The sequence below is a fragment of the Spermophilus citellus genome (assembly GCF_964194105.1).
Source record: "Spermophilus citellus genome assembly, chromosome: 1".
NCBI classification, from domain to species: domain Eukaryota; kingdom Metazoa; phylum Chordata; class Mammalia; order Rodentia; family Sciuridae; genus Spermophilus; species Spermophilus citellus.
Genome location: NC_138182.1, coordinates 63,593,793 through 63,612,085, shown reverse-complemented (window position 1 = coordinate 63,612,085; position 18,293 = coordinate 63,593,793). Strand labels below are relative to the sequence as shown.

General features: G+C 32.7%; 1 protein-coding gene across 2 annotated transcripts in view; it reads left to right on the top strand.

Annotated features, from left to right (window-relative positions):
- Positions 1–18,293, top strand: part of KLHL1 (kelch like family member 1) — a gene marked incomplete at both ends in the record, with an annotated part of 367,217 nt that overhangs the window by 198,862 nt on the left and 150,062 nt on the right. For both annotated transcript variants that reach the window (XM_081305506.1, XM_081305505.1), the window contains one exon: positions 7,963–8,175. In XM_081305506.1, the coding sequence (XP_081161632.1) occupies positions 7,963–8,175 (213 nt within the window). The remainder of the gene's footprint in view (positions 1–7,962; positions 8,176–18,293) is intronic.

The window sequence follows — 18,293 nt, the reverse complement described above, 5'->3', positions numbered from 1 at the left end:
CTCTCTCTCTCTCTCTCTCTCTCTCTCTCTCTCGCTCCCTCTCTCCTCTCTCTAAAAAAAAAAAAAAAAAGATGTGGCCTTTGGGGAGTGATTATGACATGAATACATGAAGGCAAGGCCCTCATGAATGGAATTCTTTCTCTTATAAATAAGAGTTTATACAGATCTTTCCACTCTTTCTATCATGTGAAAACACAGTGAGGAGATTCCACTTACAAGGAAGAAGCCCAGCTCTCTGAGAGCAAATTTGCTAGTGTCTTGTTCTTGGACTTCCCAGGCTCCAAAATATGGAGAAATAAATTTCTATTGTTTATCAATTATTCAATCTAGGATATTCTCCTATATCATCCTGAACAGAAATTAGTATCAAGAATTGGGATATTATATAACAAACACCTAAAAATATGAAAGCAGCTTTGGAACTAGAAAATAAGTAGAAGCTAGAAAAGTTTTGAAGTCTATTCTAGAAAGAGTGTTTATTGTAGTGAATGGAAAATCAATTACAATTCTGGTGAGGGCTCTCAGAAGGGGAAAGCTGTAGAGAAAGCCCAGGTTTTCTAGGAGATCTAAGTGGTTATGATCACAAAGCCGGTAGAAATGTGGATGACAAAGAACATTTTGATAATATCTCAGACCTCTAGACATTACCGTTTACCCAGATACAAGGCTGCTTTCACAGTTTTAGATATTATTATTATTATTATTATTGAACTACACAACAACAGTGGAAAGCATTACAATTCTTATTGCACATATAGGGCACAATTTTTCATATCTCAGTATATAAAGTATGTTTATGCCAATTTATGCCTTTATACATGTACTTTGTTGTTGGTTTTTTTTGCATTACAATTCTTTATACAAATATATACAACAATTTGTGTATCTCTGTTTGTATATAAAGTATGCAGACACCCAATTCAAGTCTTTGTACATGTACTTTGTATAATGATGTCCATCACATTCCACCATCCTTGCTAACCCCCTGCCCCTCCTTTTCCCTCCCACCCCTATGCCCTATCTAAACTTCATAATCTATTCCTCCCATGCTCTCCCTCCCTACCCCACTATGAGTCAACCTTCTTATATCAGAGAAAAATTTGAGATTTTTTTTGGGGGGGGGGATTGGCTTATTTCACCTAGCATTATCTTCTCCAAATGCCATGATTTTGTTCTTTATTAATGCTGAGTAAAATTCTATTGTGTATATATATGCCACATTTTTTTTTATCCATTCATCCACTGAAGGACATCTAGGTTGACTCCACAGTTTGGCTATTGTGAATTGTGCTGCTATAAACATTGATGTGGCTATGTCCCTGTAATATGCTGTTTTTAAGTCCTTTGGGTATAGACTGAGGAGAAGAATAGCTGGGTCAAATGGTCATTCCATTCCCAAATTTCCAAGGAATCTCCATACTGCTTTCCAAATTGGTTGCATCAATTTGCGGTCCCACTAGCAATGTATGAATGTACCTTTTTCTCCACATCCTCGCCAACACTTATTGTTGTTTGTCTTTGTAATAGCTGCCATTCTGACTGGAGTGAGATGATATCTTAGAGTGGTTTTGATTTGCATTTCTCTAATTGCTAGAGATGATGAAGATTTTTTCATATATTTTTTCATATATTTGTTGATTGATTGTATATCCTCTTCTGAGAAGTGTCTGTTTAGGTCCTTGGCCCATTTGTTGATTGGGTTATTTGTTTTTTCAGTGTTTAGCTTTTTGAGTTCTTTATATACCCTAGAGATTAGTGCTCTATCTGATGTGTAAGGGGTAAAAAATTGCCCCCAGGATGTAGGCTCTCTGTTCACCTCACAGATTGTTTCTTTTGTTGAGAAAAAACTTTTTAGTTTGAATCCACCCCATTTATTGATTCTTGGATTTAATTCTTGTGCTATCAGAGTCTTTTTAAGAAAGTTGGGACCTAATCCCATATGATGAAGATTAGGGCCTACTTTTTCCTTTATTAGATGCAGACTCTCTGGTTTAATTCCTAGGTTCTCGATCCATTTTGAGTTAAGTTTTGTGCATGGTGAGAGATAGGGGTTTAATTTCATTTTGTTGCATATGGATTTCCAGTTTTCCCAGAAACATTTGTTGAAGAGGCTATCTTTTCTCCAATGTATGTTTTTGGCACCTTTGTGCCAAAAAAATATATATAAGGTAATTGTAATTTTGTGGGTTAGTCTCTGTGTCCTCTATTCTGTACCATTGGTCTACCAGCCTGTTTTGGTGCCAGTATCATGCTGTTTTTGTTACTATTGCTCTGTAGTATAGTTTAAGTTCTGGTGTAGTGATACCACCTGCTTAACTCTTCCTGTTTAGGATTGTTTTAGCTATTCTGGGTCTCTTATTTTACCAGATGAATTTAATGATTGATTTTTCTATTTCTATCAGGAATGCCATTGAGATTTTGATTGGAATTGCTTTAAATCTGTATAGTGCTTTTGGTAGTATGGTCATTTTGATAATATTAATTCTGCCTATCCAAGAGCAAGGTAGATACTTCCATCTTCTAGGGTCTTCTTTGATTTCTTTTTTTAGGGTTCTGCAGTTTTCATTGTATAGATCTTTCACCTCTTTTGTTAAATTTATTCCCAACTATCTTATTTTTTTTTTGAGGATATATCAATTTCTATCTTAGTCTTTTCAGGATGCTATAAAAATACCTGAGATTGGGTGATTTATAAACAAAGAAATTTATTTCTCACTGTATGTCAGACCAAACTGTGGGACATGACATTGAAATTAAAACAAAAGCCATCTTTTTTGTAAAGTAGCAAATAGTTGGTCAAATTGTGTCCTAGTGTTTGTAGAAGCAGCAACATGAGTGATGAAATGGGATATTTTCAGGAAAAATCTCTAGGCAAAGTTTTAAGGAGTGACTTTTTAAAATCCTTTAGGAAAATGCAAGAAAAGAGAACTTACAAGAGAAATAGAACTTTAAAATTTGGGAAACTATCATTCTGGTCCTTTTGTGAAGAAGGAAAAGCATGCTTAGGAGAAAACACAAAGGATGTGGTCAGAACTTTACTACCTGTGCCCTCCAGAGTGGCAGCGAGTATGACTCACACCATAGTGTTGGCTTTAGTGTCATAGAAATTTGAAACCTTGTATCCATCCAGTGAATAATAAAACAGGAAAGATACTGCTTAAGAAAAATCAATCTGGTGAAATGCTAAATGACTTCTTTGATATAAGGGGAGTAACTAAGGACAGAGTAGGGACGAAGAGCTTGAGAAGAAGATTAACATTAAACAGGGATGAGAGGTGGGAGGGAAAGGGAGAGAGAAGGGAAATTGCATGGAAATGGAAGGTGATCCTCAGGGTTATACAAAATTACATATAAGAGGAAATGAGGGGTAAGAAGAATAATACAAGTGGAAGAAATGATTTACAGTAGAGGGGGTAGAGAGAGGAGAGGAGAGGGGAGGGGAGGAGAGGGGAGGGGAGGGGAGGGGAGGGGGGATAGTAGAGAATAGGATAGACAGCAGAATACATCAGACACTAGAATGGCAATATGTAAATCAATGGAAGTGTAACTGATGTGATAAAGCAATCTGTATACGGGGTAAAAATGGGAGTTCATAACCCACTTGAATCAAACTGTGAAATATGATATATTAAGAACTATGTAATGTTTTGAACGACCAACAATAAAAATAAATAAATAAATAAATAAATAAATAAATAAATAAATAAAAAGAAAAATCAAAAGACGGTTTCAGCGTTGCTTCAGAAAATAGTATAGTCATGCATATGTTATGAAACTCTCAAAACATTGCTTTTAAAAGGATACTTAAAAAGTATAATTTTTAAATTGCACTTGGAGTGATGTCAGTCTTATCAGTCTTCAAAAGGAGAAATGTTTCCTTAAGTAACTATAATTTTTTTTTTCTTTTTTCTTGCATTTTGTGTTGTTTTAATAATAGGTATTAATGAAGTAAAGAAGATTAAAGTTCACTTCAATGTTATTTGAATAATAAATTAGTTTTCTATTTATTTAATACCTATATTTTAGGCTACATAAATAACAACAAGGTAATAATTAAAGAGATATAATTATATTCTGTTTGACCTAGTGCTACCATTAATTTTTAGCTAACATTTATGTGATGTAGAAAAATGATGTTTCTAATAAAATCTCAATGGAATTACTACTTATTGATATATTACCACTTTTATAATAGGTAAAAATAATAGAGTTAAAAGAAGATGATATGAATATTAGAGAATAGTTTTATTTTAAACTGAAAGAATACCAAACAATACTGGTAAAAAACAAAACACACCAAAATCCCTTTATTTAGAATAAAACAAACTTGAATATTTTCAGCTAAAAAATAATTTTAAATAATATGAAGTAGAAAAAGTAAATGTAGGATTTAGAATTTCTTTCTTTCTTAGGTAGTGGCATCTTAAATTTAATACCAAATTTTGTTCTTTATAATAGGTATTTTTAACCAATATATAGAATATATAGAAGGGGTGTGTGTGTGTGTGTGTGTGTGTGTATGTGTTTAAATGGGAGAGATTGTCATAGATTTAGAATAAACCTCTTCCATTATCCTACCTAAAATACCCTTTCAGTATTATTTCCCAGAGTTTTTCTGTCCTCATTTCCAATCAAGGTGATATACCAACCCTGGCTTCACATACTTCATTACCTACTGTTATGTTTTTGTTTTATGGTCAGAATACCATTTTTCTCCAGCTCCTATTTTCTAGTGTAAACTCTTTCCAAATATTTTGGGTCCATTGAATAAGTCACCTTCTATGGAGTTGCCTACCATCATTATATACTGCATTTTTTTATACATATCTCCTCTACTGTAAGCTTTTGTCTATTTTATCCTCCCTCACAAGTTAGTCACAGCCATACATCAGATGTTAAATAAATTTGTTGAACAAATTAAACAGGCTAAGAGTTTAGATATCTCAAAATATAATTTTTCAGATCATAAAGTATTAGTTAAGGTGCATAAGCAATGTGAGAAAATTAGTGTGAACTAATATTATTACTTTTATAAATAAAGCATAAAAATTTCAGAAATTAGATTGCAATCACCATAGAAGAATATTCAGCAGGGAATAGTGAAAGGCGACTTGAGGTATGGAAAGCATAGAGAAGTTTATAATTCCATAGTATGTAAAAATAACAATAGTAAACAACATAGTAAATGGCCAATTCTGACAGAATTAGTAATGACTGATACCAGCTTCTAAAGTCCAGTTTATTTATAACAGTTTTATAAATGCAACAATACCTCCCAAAAGATTTAGCGTGGCTCAAAAATATAACATTATGTGAATATAAGATTAATTAGATACAGGTATAAAAGAGCAGAAAAAGAGAAAGCAAAGATGCTGTAGTAATACTAAATGAAACTATTATCAGAATTTTCAGAAAAAGAAACCAAACCATAAAATTCTATACCTTTCACGCCAGATGGATTTCAATTTGACTCTAAGTTTTCTAGAGGCCAAATAAAAAGAGAAATCTGATCAATTTCATAATTTACAACATCTATTATAAAAGCAAACCAATTTACTCAGCAGAAGTGCAATTATTCCTGCTACTAAAACCTGAAAGAAATTTTCCCCAAGGGTCATCATAATAGGACACTATGAAATATAATGAAACATGCCTTGAACAATATCTTTATGATAGATACCGCTAAGAGTTTCATAGAGCTTTAAAATGATATTCTACACTATATACTGATGGTTTAGCTCTATAATTCTGTGTATAGTTTAATATAGGCAGAGATTTTTGAGTAATTGAAAAAGTGAACGGACAAAAATAATCTTTCTAAGATTTCACAAATACTTTTTTACTTTAGCTCTTTAGAAAATGTAGATAGAACTTCTCAAAACACTTAGTTTGTTAATTTACTAAATAGTTATTGAATTTATACAGCACAGTATAAGCCCAAAGGAAACAGAGGGGACAAAATGATTTCCACTAACAGAATTAACTCAGGTACTATGTGATATTGATGAATTTTATAAACAAATCACATTACTTCTAAAATATATTATTATGAAACTTATGTAAATAAATGACAGAAGACCTGAAAGAAAGTAAAAGTTAACATCCTCTTGTAGAAGTTAAGCATACTTCAGCTCCCAGGATATACTCCCATCAAGGGTCAGATTTCTCCTCAGAACACGAGTGGGTCTGCTCTCACCTGAAGATTATTGGTCCCTTGATGAATGCTTTATTCTTTTTTAGCATAGCCACATGGCTTTTAAAAAACAGTCATAGCCTCACTCAGATTTTATCTTAAATTGTGTGTCCTATTGAGTCTACCACCACTATAATGTTGTGACCATAACTCATGTTCTGAGAAGCTTTAGTTATATCTTCCATGGAGTTGCCTCAGGAGACATTGGAGGAGGTGGAGCAGAAGGAGTCCAAACATGTTGGTGCATTGGCACACACTTGTAATCCCAGTGGCTCAGGAGGCTAACACAGGAGGATTGCAAGTTCAAAGCCAGCCTCAACAACATAGCAAAGCCCTAAGCAGCTTAGCAAGACTGTGTCTCAAAATAAAAAATAAAAAAAAGGAATGGGGATGTGGCTCAGTGGTTGAGTGCCCCTAGGTTCAATCCCTGCTACAAAAAAAAAAAAAAAAAAAAAAAAAAAAAAAAACTAAACATTGTTTGTGGAATCTCTATATTCTCTAATAATATACCATACACAGAAGCCTTTTGGCTTAAATGTAGGAAAGGTTTGTGCCATTTTACCCACATTGATCTGCAAGATCAATCCATCTATTCAATAAATGCTTAGTTCCTCTTCTATTTTCCAGGCACTGTGACAGGATCTAGATATACGGTTTACAAAAGACAGGGTCTTACAGCTTACAATTTATAATGAAATCTCAAAGTGCACCAAAGATTAGCAACTGTTTGGTAACTGCAGTGACAAGGATATACAAACTTTGCACTGTGAAGATCTAGTGGAATTGAAGTTAGAGACAAGATAGAGAGCTAGAAAAACTCATATAGATAGTTATTGTGTCCTTGATATGACAGAAATTAGGAAAATATGGTAGATAAATTCATATTTAAGCAATAGAGTGAATAAGGAGAACATGTTAACAGGGAAAATTTAAAGAGTAATTTTTATTTCAGTTGTGACTGGAATGTAAGTCAGGGAAAAAATGAATGATAATCAGAAAATGTCAGATAATGAAAAACCAGAATTCTTAAACAAGAAGTTTGAACCAATACAAGGGAGACCATAAAATTAAACAAAATCTTTGAATGATGCCATACGCACGTTTATATTTTAGAAATATCATTTTGGTATCATTGTAGAGGAGACAATTGAGATGCTAAGAATAGACTCAGGCAGAGAAATTAGAAGCTGTGGCAATCAGGAAATAAAATAAATGGAAATCTGAATTGAGCCAAATAAATTGTCATGAAAAGAAGGAGCTATGAAAGATAATAAGAGGTTGGAATATGGGATTGTTGTGACTACTATAGCCTCTCCTGCTTTTCTTTTTTCCCATCTGAAAAAACAATGATACACCTTATAGTGTTACACTTTAATGTAATTTTATTGCCATTTTCTGATGCTTGTATATGTAGTCAAGCTTTTAAAAATGTGAAATGTTATTCTTTTCATATTCACTAAATCTTACACAGCAGAACACTTGAAACTTGAACATTTAATCACTAAGTATATTCTGCCCGCATAACAAAGCTCAACATTATAATCCTCCAGTTATTACAAGATCTGTGCTGTCTCGGATACATTTACACTTCAATTACAATTACAGTGCTTTCATCTTAACAGCTTCTAGTTTCTGAAGGATTGAGTCTCAAGGATTATGTTATAATGAGAACAAAGGTTATTGACTACTTTTCTCATTTCTTTCTGAGATGCTTTACTTGCCAAATAAAAGTGAAGCAGAATTTATGCCAAAATGTTTTCTCCCTCCAGGAAAACATAATGGAAGTTATAAGAAATCAGGAGTTTTTACTCCTTCCAGCTGAGGAACTCCATAAACTACTAGCCAGTGATGATGTAAATGTTCCTGATGAAGAAACCATCTTCCATGCATTAATGATGTGGGTCAAGTATGACATGCAGAGGCGATGCAGTGACCTGAGCATGCTTCTTGCCTTCATACGACTGCCACTACTTCCACCACAGGTAATTATATGTGTTGCTGTTTTCATAGACACAACTTACTGAAAAACTATTTTAAAAATAAGCATCACAACATGTTTTATCTACTCACATGTTTGAAGTCTTGGTTAAAACTTGTAATTTTGCAAATTATCTATGTACAGCATTGCTAATCAAGGGACTTGGCTTTATCAGCTGCTATGGCCCTCTCATCTCTGCTCTCAGCGCAGCCATTAATTCAGGGAAAGAAACTGGACTGGACGAAGAGTATGGGGGATGAAGAAAAGACAATCAGACACACATACAGAGAAAAAGGTGGGGCTGGGGGTGACACTGCTCTCTGATGGAGAAGCAGTGACCCAGAGCTATCTCAGCACATTTATTATATAGGATTCATCATCAAAAGTTTATTTATGGTAAAGTTTTAACAAAGCAGACAATCTGAAGGATGCAAGACTGCTAAGACATTAAGGTCATCTTATTATGCTCATAATTTTCTATCCCAGGGAGTTGGTGCTGAACTCAGGGTCATGACTAATAACTTTGAGCCTTTGCACATAATTTCTTTTGGCTGGTATCACCATAGCAACTGGGACATCTTGATCTGCACTTTTACACAGGCAGTTGCCAGCACAAACTAAGCCATGAGAGAGTTAGAAATACCAAGATTTAAATCACGTCTCTAAACAATGAGATATCCAAAATTAATCTTAAAGATGGAGCTGACCTCTGAAATAATATGTTAAATTTTATGTGCATATATTTTATTGGGAGACTTATTCCTTTCATCAGATTCTTCATCTGGATCCAAATCATCACAAAATTTTTCACTAATACATATATTACTAAGAATGTAGAGACTTAGGCCATCAAGAAAATATAATGGGAAAGGATGAAATGTTAATAGCTAATACAGAAGTGAAGTTTGTAGTCATATATTAAGATTTAAAAAGTTTAAAACATCTCTGAATCAAAAGTAGAAAACCATGAAGACATACATAGAAAGCAGTAATTGTGTTTTATTTTACTATTGAGAGGAAAAAAAGGAGATAAAACAGAGGTAAAGAATTTATACAAGTACCTCCTAAACAAATTACATGAGTTTGTCGTAATGCGGCACTTTCAAAAGGAAACAAACCATGGATTTAGATTACTGGACAAAGAATAAATTGTGATACCAGAAATGGATTTTTTCAAATCTCCCATGCTAACTTCTGATGTTAGATATTTTCACAACTTGTATCCTCTCTCAAGTCACAAGTGGCCGTTGATCACAACTAGCCAAAGATAGCCAATGATAGGTAGATGGTTGTTATCCAATAACAAATGCTAGGGCATAGCCATTATTATTTAGCCATTTACACTGTTTACTGAAATGCAGGGAGCATGGAGTTAAACTGGTGCTCAAAAATTATCACAAATATTAGGATGCCCAGCAGAGGAGATCAAGAATGTAACCAGGGCTCTATCTTCTCACAATATGGTTTTTCTTTCATACCATCCTTTCCCATTCTTCTGTCATCAGCTATGGGGAGAAGTTCCCACCTGAACATCAGAAAAGAGATGCAATCCTACGAGATCATTTTGTTCTTAAAGCTATATGTTATGTATTGGGGTATGTTTCTACTGGTTCAGCTTCTTTATCTTCCTTAGTGAAGAAATATTTTAACATTAAAAATTTTTTAAATAATATTTTATTTTGGCATGACTAACTAGTAGAAGGATTTTAAGTTAATTAGGGGGTGGGGTACACTGGTGATTAAACTCAGGGATCCTTTACCAATGGGCCACCTCCCTTGTCATTTTTATTTTTTATTTTGAGATAATGTCTAAGTTACTCGTCCTAGACTTGAACTTGCAATCCTCCTGCCTCAGCCTTCCAAGTCTGCTGTTACAGGGGTGTACCACAGCAACTGGTATAAATGAATTCTTATCACAATGTCCAGTAGGCATAAACATAGTATTTATCTATTTTCCAATCTTCAAGTTCTCAAATTGGTGGTACTATACTCATATCTTTATATATTATTTCAAGGAATAAATGTTCAGGAGAAAAATGCAAAAATATTTTCTTTTTATAAAATGTTATTGGTATACTGGAAAAACCATTATTTCCATAACTATTATTAGTGAATTGCAAATCATTAAAAGCATTTTACCTGCAATATTTCTAATCATAAAAATGTAAGTAAAAGGGAAGGATTATTTACTACATGTACAGAGAAAAAAGAAAACAGGCTTACAGAGGTTAGTGATTTTCTTAAAGTCACACGGCTAAGAGGAAAATCCAATTTTCCTGAGAATCTGAGCTGGCCATATATGAACATGCACAGAGATAGTTTAACTGTAATTCAAGGTTTCTTTCCTTGTGTGCTCTCTCACCTGGAAGACCATAAAACTATTCTGAATGTAGCAGTTTTTAAGGTTTTTATAAAGACAATGGGGAAGGAAAAAAAAGTGGGGAAAGAGGAATTAACATGTATTTATTTCTTTAGTTATCAAGCAGAATTTATTTTATGTCACTTAAATTCTATAATACTTATATATAGTAGGTATTAGTCCCATTTCACAAATGAGTAAATTAAAGAATCAGCATGATTACCATATTTCTATTAAGTTTTGCAGCTTGGATTTTAATCAAGTTGTATCTAACACTAATGTGGTTCTTCCACTAATGGGATATTGTCTCAGAAAAGCAGGGAGCTGAAATTCCGAACCTTGCTTCTCATGTTCCAATAAAAAACTCTGAAGTCAGACAAAAAATATCATGCAAGAGAATTTTATTATAAATAAAAGTGAGGTGAAAATAAAGTAAAAGCAAACTGAGGTTTATGCAGGAGCACTCTTGAGAGAGGAAGAGAATGGGCCATCTCCAAGCAGACAACAACAAAGGAGACAACACTGTCCCCAAATTTATTACTGTTTGATGTTTACCAGGAGTACTGGGGACCACATTCTATACTCTTAGCCAATCAGGTGATGAGCTCCTTCTTCACATGTGGCCGTGGAATTTTTGACCTCAATTGGTCCTCTCTGGAACTATCATAGTGGCCATCCTATTTAAGGGGGATTTCATCTACAGGTCAATCCCATATTAATGTGGACACTGGGGCCAATAACTGTTAAGAAGTCATCTTAGTGCATCTGTGCTACTAAAGGAATCTTCCTTCCCAGACAAATGGAGACACCTACAGCCATAATTCCAAGATTCACATCAATATCAATGGACCTAGTCAAGAGTTATTTCCTTAATCCTTTTCAATTGATGTAGTTTCCCATTAACTCCTTTGCTTCTGTTTATTTTCTACAAATTAGCTACCACCCTTTGCCTTCTCCTCTACTTTGAAAGTAGTTTAAAGAAGACACTAAAGTAATTAAAGAACACTTGTGACATTGCCAAGCATTTCATTGTTCATTGTTAGCTACTGCCTAACAATATGAGTGTGATGTTTGTTTGTTTGTTTAGCTTCATATTTACCTCAGTGTTCAAACAGGGAGTGGGAAGAGAGTTTAGCTGAATGTAGGATTCTATAGCCTTTAATGTGGACTTATATGCATCTTAGGTTCTTCATGAAAATCTGTTAATATGACCGGAAACACTATTTTCTTGATCCCAGAGTCATAATTCTTACAATGACTAATGATATACAGCTCTTTTACAACCCTTAAGTGACTTCAGTGCATATGCTATGTGTATTTAAACACACACAAACAAGGAGTTTGTGTGGGCTACCATCAAGACATATATAGGTAGGACATATGGAATTTCAAACAAAATATGGTAGGTGAATGAGAAAAACATTAAAGAAAAAACTGAAAACCATTTAATAGTAGAGGAAGTTATTTGGACCACATGCCACACCAAGGTTTCAGCATACATAAGAATAAAAGTATTAGAAGAAGCATGACTTTAAGTAATACTAAAATAAAGACTGGTGATATAGCTCAGTTGGTAGAGTGCTTGCATTACATGCACACAGCACTGGGTTCAGTTCCCAGTACCAAAAAAAAAAAAAAAAAACTAACTAAACTAATAACAGTTTCAATGCTAATCTCTTTCTTTCTTCCTTTCTCTTTCTCTCTTTTTCCTTCTTTCCATAGATGGATGGATATATATATATATATATATATATATATATATACACATAAGTAATTATAATATTTGTAATATTTTTACATTATTATAATGTATGATTATATGCTGTTTTATATATTAAAAACACAAATTACATTTCTATAAACTAAAAATATTTAAAGGAGAAAGAATTTTTGTTTTTCTAGTGAAATAAGGATTACTTTCAAAAATACTTGGCTAATTAGTACTTGAACTGTGTCGTGAAGGAGACTTGAGAACAGGATTTGATTTGTGCTTTTGTAAAATAATTCCTGATGATATAAATGATCACTTTCAGATGAGTGAGAGAATCAATGTGAGAAATCAATGTGAAATATTTACAGTATCATTAACCAAAATATTGCAAAGTAGTGACCAGGGTAAGAACAGAAAAATTTAAGTTGATTTAAAGAGATGTTTAAGACAAAAGTAAATACATATAGAGAAAAATAGCTTCTAGAATAAAGTTAGACTTTGTAATCGGAAATTACACTTAAGCCAGGGGTTTCTGTGATTATATCTTGCAAATGTATAAAAGAATTCTAGAATAAAATGTAGCAATAAAAGCAATGAAGATGACTTCATCAGCAGTGGCTACATGACAAAAGACATATTAGTGCCAAAGGATAAATTTAGCTTACAATAATAATCTTGTCTTATATTCATGAGGCAATGTACCAAATAGATTTCAAAATATATTCAATCTTTACTCACAATCAGCATTCTCATGCTTCTTATTACTTAGACTATTATGTGTATCTGTGTATAAGTATTAGTTAGGTGCATAGGATAAAATCTATTCTGATATTCTTTATTAATTATAAATGAGTACATGCCATTATGAGGTATTAGTTATGGTAATTTGGTGTAGAAATTATAATGAGGATATAATCTTTAGTAAAAAATATGGATTGTATATGAGAAAAGCAGTAAATAAAATGAACGTCAGAAAAGAAAACATAAAAGACTCAGAAATAACAATGTCTTTCATTCTGTATTGAGATGCAATAGCTTAAACTGAAATAAATTCAACTATTTTACTTTGCTGTAGAAAGAACCAGAGGAAAATGAAAAATGAAAGCAATAGATAATTGAGCTGTCTTCAAGAATGAACTCTTATTATTTAAAATAAGTGAGGAATAGAATTTTGTATAATAGTTTTCATATTTTTCTTGAATACCCCAAGGTTTAAAATTTCAATGAAAAAATATGGAAATTTAAGTGATTTAAAAGAATGACTTACATTTAATATTCTGTAACTTTAATTTCCACTGATTTTCGTTTAATATATATATGCAAATATATATACCAAAATGTATACAAATTTACTATATGTACATATTTAAAAGTATACATAGAGCAGAGGGAGCAGCTCATTGGTAGAGAGCTTGCCTAGCATGCTCAAGGCTCTGGGTTCAATCCCAGGACAACAAACGCAAAAAAAGTACACATAAATATCAATTTTGGTGGATTCTTTTCTGTTCAGTGTTTAGACAGTCATTATGTGTCTCTAAATATAAAGTGAAAACAATTCTACATATAATAAAACTAAAGGGTATTCAGGGAAATCTCACACAGAGAAAATTTTGAAAGTTGAAGATATACAGATAAACTTTGCTTCATAACTTAGAACTAGTATTATTTCAGTAATTAAACCTATCGATTCTTTAAATATGTAGCTGTGTGTGTGTGTGTGTGTGTGTGTGTGTATTTGTACACAGGTGCATTTACTTTTATTTTCTGTAGCAAAAGTTAATGGGAAAAACATTAACAATGTAATTATAAAATATCGTCTAGATATAGAAGAATATGGTTTAATTTGATAACAAACAATAAAATTATAAAGACACTCAAGTGTTTAATATTAGGAAATAAAGACTACTTTTACTTTATAATAATTGATTTCTTTATGAAAACTCTTCTAAATTTATTCCAAAAGCGTCTCTGTGGTGGTAATAATAATACAAGAAGCAAGAGCAAGGTCTCCAAACTTTGTCTTTAATCTTATAGTGACAAATTATCTGATACCAGTGACATAAAGACTTTGTTGCCCATAAAAATTACAGCCATGAGTAAAAACTCTAATGAAAAGCAAGTAATGTGATAAAGAGCAAATCAGTACAAAAAGAGAATTCATAAATCACAATGGAAGATATACCAAATAAGTTGCATTATTGAGTAATTTATGTTTTGTTTAATTTTACTTCTCTAAACTAGTCCCTGATAAGCCCAACAGTTCTCTAAGTTGGTCTGCAAAACTTTGGTGTTTAATGTATTGTATATTTTATCTTTATAAATGAAAAGAATAGAAAATCCATTAACTCTTCAAATGAATAAGGCCAAAAGAATTGTTCAAACAAGTTAATAGAATGTTTTCACATTCATTGTTATCTTTTCATTGTGTTACTGTGCTTGTTTTCTCTCTGATTTGCTTGTTATCTAGTTAGTTAATATAGAAATAGTCTTCTCTACAAAACTAAAATATCAAAAATGGAATAGGATTACTTTTCTCTAAAAGAAATCTGAAAGCAGTGTCTTCAAAATGAAAACATAGACAATATATGCTTCTAAAATCTTAGTTATTTTAAATTCTATTTAGATTTATGACCATTTAAACTACAGTGACTTTCAAAGTTCAAGTTACATTATTATAAACTCTGAAGACTATTTTTCTCATTCTCAGTAAATATCATGACCAACTATATTAGGGTCCTCTAGAGGAATGGAACCAACAGGAGATATATATATATATATATGGATATATATCCATATTATATATATATACATATATATATATATATATATATATATATATATATATATATATAAACACAGTTCCATTTCAGTTTGTAGTCTCCACTTAAGTTCACTCTCCCACATGCCATTCATATATGTGTGTGTGTGTGTATATACTCTCATTAAGCATGTTTCACATTAAATGCTTCCTATTCTATTTTGTTGCTTAGTTCAGCTTGCTTTTGTCACTTTCTTCAAATAATTTTTGTTAGAATAACAAACTTTCTTGTTCACAGCCAGGCACGTTGGCCTATGCCTATAATTCAAATGCTTGGAATGCTGAGGCAGTAGCTATCAAGAACCCATTCAAAAAGCCAGCTTCAGCAACTTAGCAAGGATTTAAATAACTTAGGGAGACCTTGTTTCAAAATTAAAAAATAAAATAAAATAAAAAGGACTAGGGGCATGGCTCAGGGGTAGAGTTGAGTTCTATCCCCAATACTAAAAAAGAAAAAAAAAAAGTCTTGCTCACAAAAATAGATCCTGGCCTAGTTGAACTCAAATCTTTCTGAATAGACAAATGAGAACTTTATTTTAGGCATTAAGAGAATTTTGGCTACATTTATTTTAACTATTTGTTGACATCATATGCTTCTAGAAGCAGTTAGCACATAAATAAAATTTAAAGACATAACATGAAATGGCATCACCAAAGAATTGAACATAGCTAGATAAGGAAAGATGACAAAGGATGAAGTTGTAGGGTATCAACCAGAACAAATAAGAAAAAAGATTTGTATAGGTTTGACATAAATCTCTGCATTGATGTATTATAATGAATCTAACTGAGAACATTGTCATAAACAGGGATGGGAGCACAATGATTCTGAATTTACTAAAAATCCTTTATTGAATGGACATTGCAAAAGTAAATTTGAATGGAATATAATATCCCATTTGTTTCTTAGTTATATAAATTTATAAAACATAAATTTATCAACATTCCTCTGATATCTAAGGCCATGATATATTTAAAGACTTGCTACATGAAAATTTTGTGACATTTTATCAGAAAACGAAGTTCACTCCAAAAAATAAATGCAACTGAATTTAAAAATTAAATTAGTTCATAAGTATCTTCATACATATTTAAAAATAATATAGATAGCATTTACCAAGAGAACTACACAGGGATATGAGGGAAATATTGCTGTGACATCCACCATCTCATTGATTGCCAAAATTGATTTGACTGATCTGCTGGCTAGGCAGGTATCTCCTTCCTCTCTCACCCTCCCTGTGCCATGCTTTGGGTCAAAGAGGAACACCTTCCCTGATAAGGAAGACAGTTCTTCAGTCAAAGACATCAAAGATATATGGTTAGCTATGCTCCCCTGTGGGAAACTTCAAACAAGCTCTCAATGTTTTCCATACAGTGCAAGAACAATTATTTTTCTATTTTAAAAGTTAAAGGGAATTTAATTTTAATCATGTTTATGTTACAGATAATCATGAAATTTAAAAGGATATAGTAATTTGTAGGTGAAATAATAAATATTGTGAAATATTTTAATAAAACAAATGCAAATTAAAACATTAGACCTTTGCTACTTATTTCAATTTAGGATGTGGAGAAGCTGAATTATCTCTTAAAGAACCTTAATAATTTAAGTGAAAACGTGGAGTGGGTAATCAAATGTATCATTCAGAAGTTGTAAACAGGTAGCAAGGAAATATAAATCAGGAAAAAGTTAGCCTACTTGGTAATGCATGCTTATAATCCCAGCAGCTCTGGAGCCAACTTCAGCAATTTAGAAAGACCCGGTTTCAAAATAAAACATAAAATGGACTGGGATGTTGCTCAGTTGCCCCTGGTTCAACCCCTGGAACCAGGAAAAAAACAAAAAAAGAAAAGAAAATCAATTTAAAAGATCAAGAAGCAGTTATCACATAAATAAAATTTAAAGACATAAAATGAAATGGCATCACCAAAGAATTGAGCATAGCTAGATAAGGAAAGATGACAAATGATGAAGTTGTAGGGTATTCAACCAGAGCAAATAAGAAAAAAGAAGAAAAAATTAGTTTGAAATGGTGTAACGAATTAAATAGAATAAAAAGCAAAAAAACCTGATATCCTGGGATTTTAAGAAAGAACCATCTCAGAGGAGTGAGCAATCTATGATATCAAATGCTGCTGAGATGTCAAATAGGAAGAGGCTTAATAATTGCTTTTGTATTTAACAACCTAAAGGTCACTGCCGATTCTGCCAAAATTCACTTTATGGAATAAAACTAAAGAAGATTGGGAGACTAGAATTTCAAAGAATAAATGCATAGTATTCAAAACTGAAAAGAAAAAAATAGTTCTGTAGGTGACTGGATTTAGTTAGCTAAAACCAGTAAGAAAAAAAAATACATACATACACAAATGCACATTAAAATCCGAACAGGGTATGTTTATATAAACTACAATTAACTTTAACAACAATTTGGGATAAGGAAGGAATAGAAAGTATGAAACTAATTACAGTATTCTGTAGCATATGTTAATGCTAAAGAATACAGTAATTGTTTTTTTTTTTTTTTTTAAAGACTGGCTACAGAAGGAGAGAAACTCCTTGCCAGTTACTCTTTTTTTTTTTTTTTAGAGGAGAGAGAGAGAGAGAGAGAGAGAGAGAGAGAGAGAGAGAGAGAGAGAGAGAGAGAGAATTTTTAATATTTATTTTTTAGTTCTCCGCGGACACAACATCTTTGTTGGTATGTGGTGCTGAGGATGGAACCCGGGCTGCACGCATGCCAGGCGAGCGCGCTACCGCTTGAGCCACATCCCCAGCCCCAGAATACAGTAATTGTGAAAATAAGGAGCAATAGTAACTTCTACCCATAGGACCAAGAATTAAGCACCCAAGAAAGAGTCCCCACCATCTCACCACTAATTTCCAAACCCTTAATCAAGAAGAGTCATGGCTTACTAGATAGCAGCGGTCACTATGGTGATTGATGCAATGGTAGAACTCCTGGAAACCTAATCCCTAGAATACATGAGAATTCTCACCATGTATCCCACCACGTTTGCTGCTACAGAACCAGCTGAGGGGGAATCAGATAAATGATACCGGCCACCTAGTACAGAAGGAAGGTAATGAAAAAGTTGCATTCACTACATACCTGAAGAGCAGGCATCAGAGAACAAAATATTTTCTCATACAATGTATCTTCAGCACACTCTAATGATAAAGCTTACCAAACCATCAGCTGGCAAAGAAAATATTTAAATGACTCAGATTAA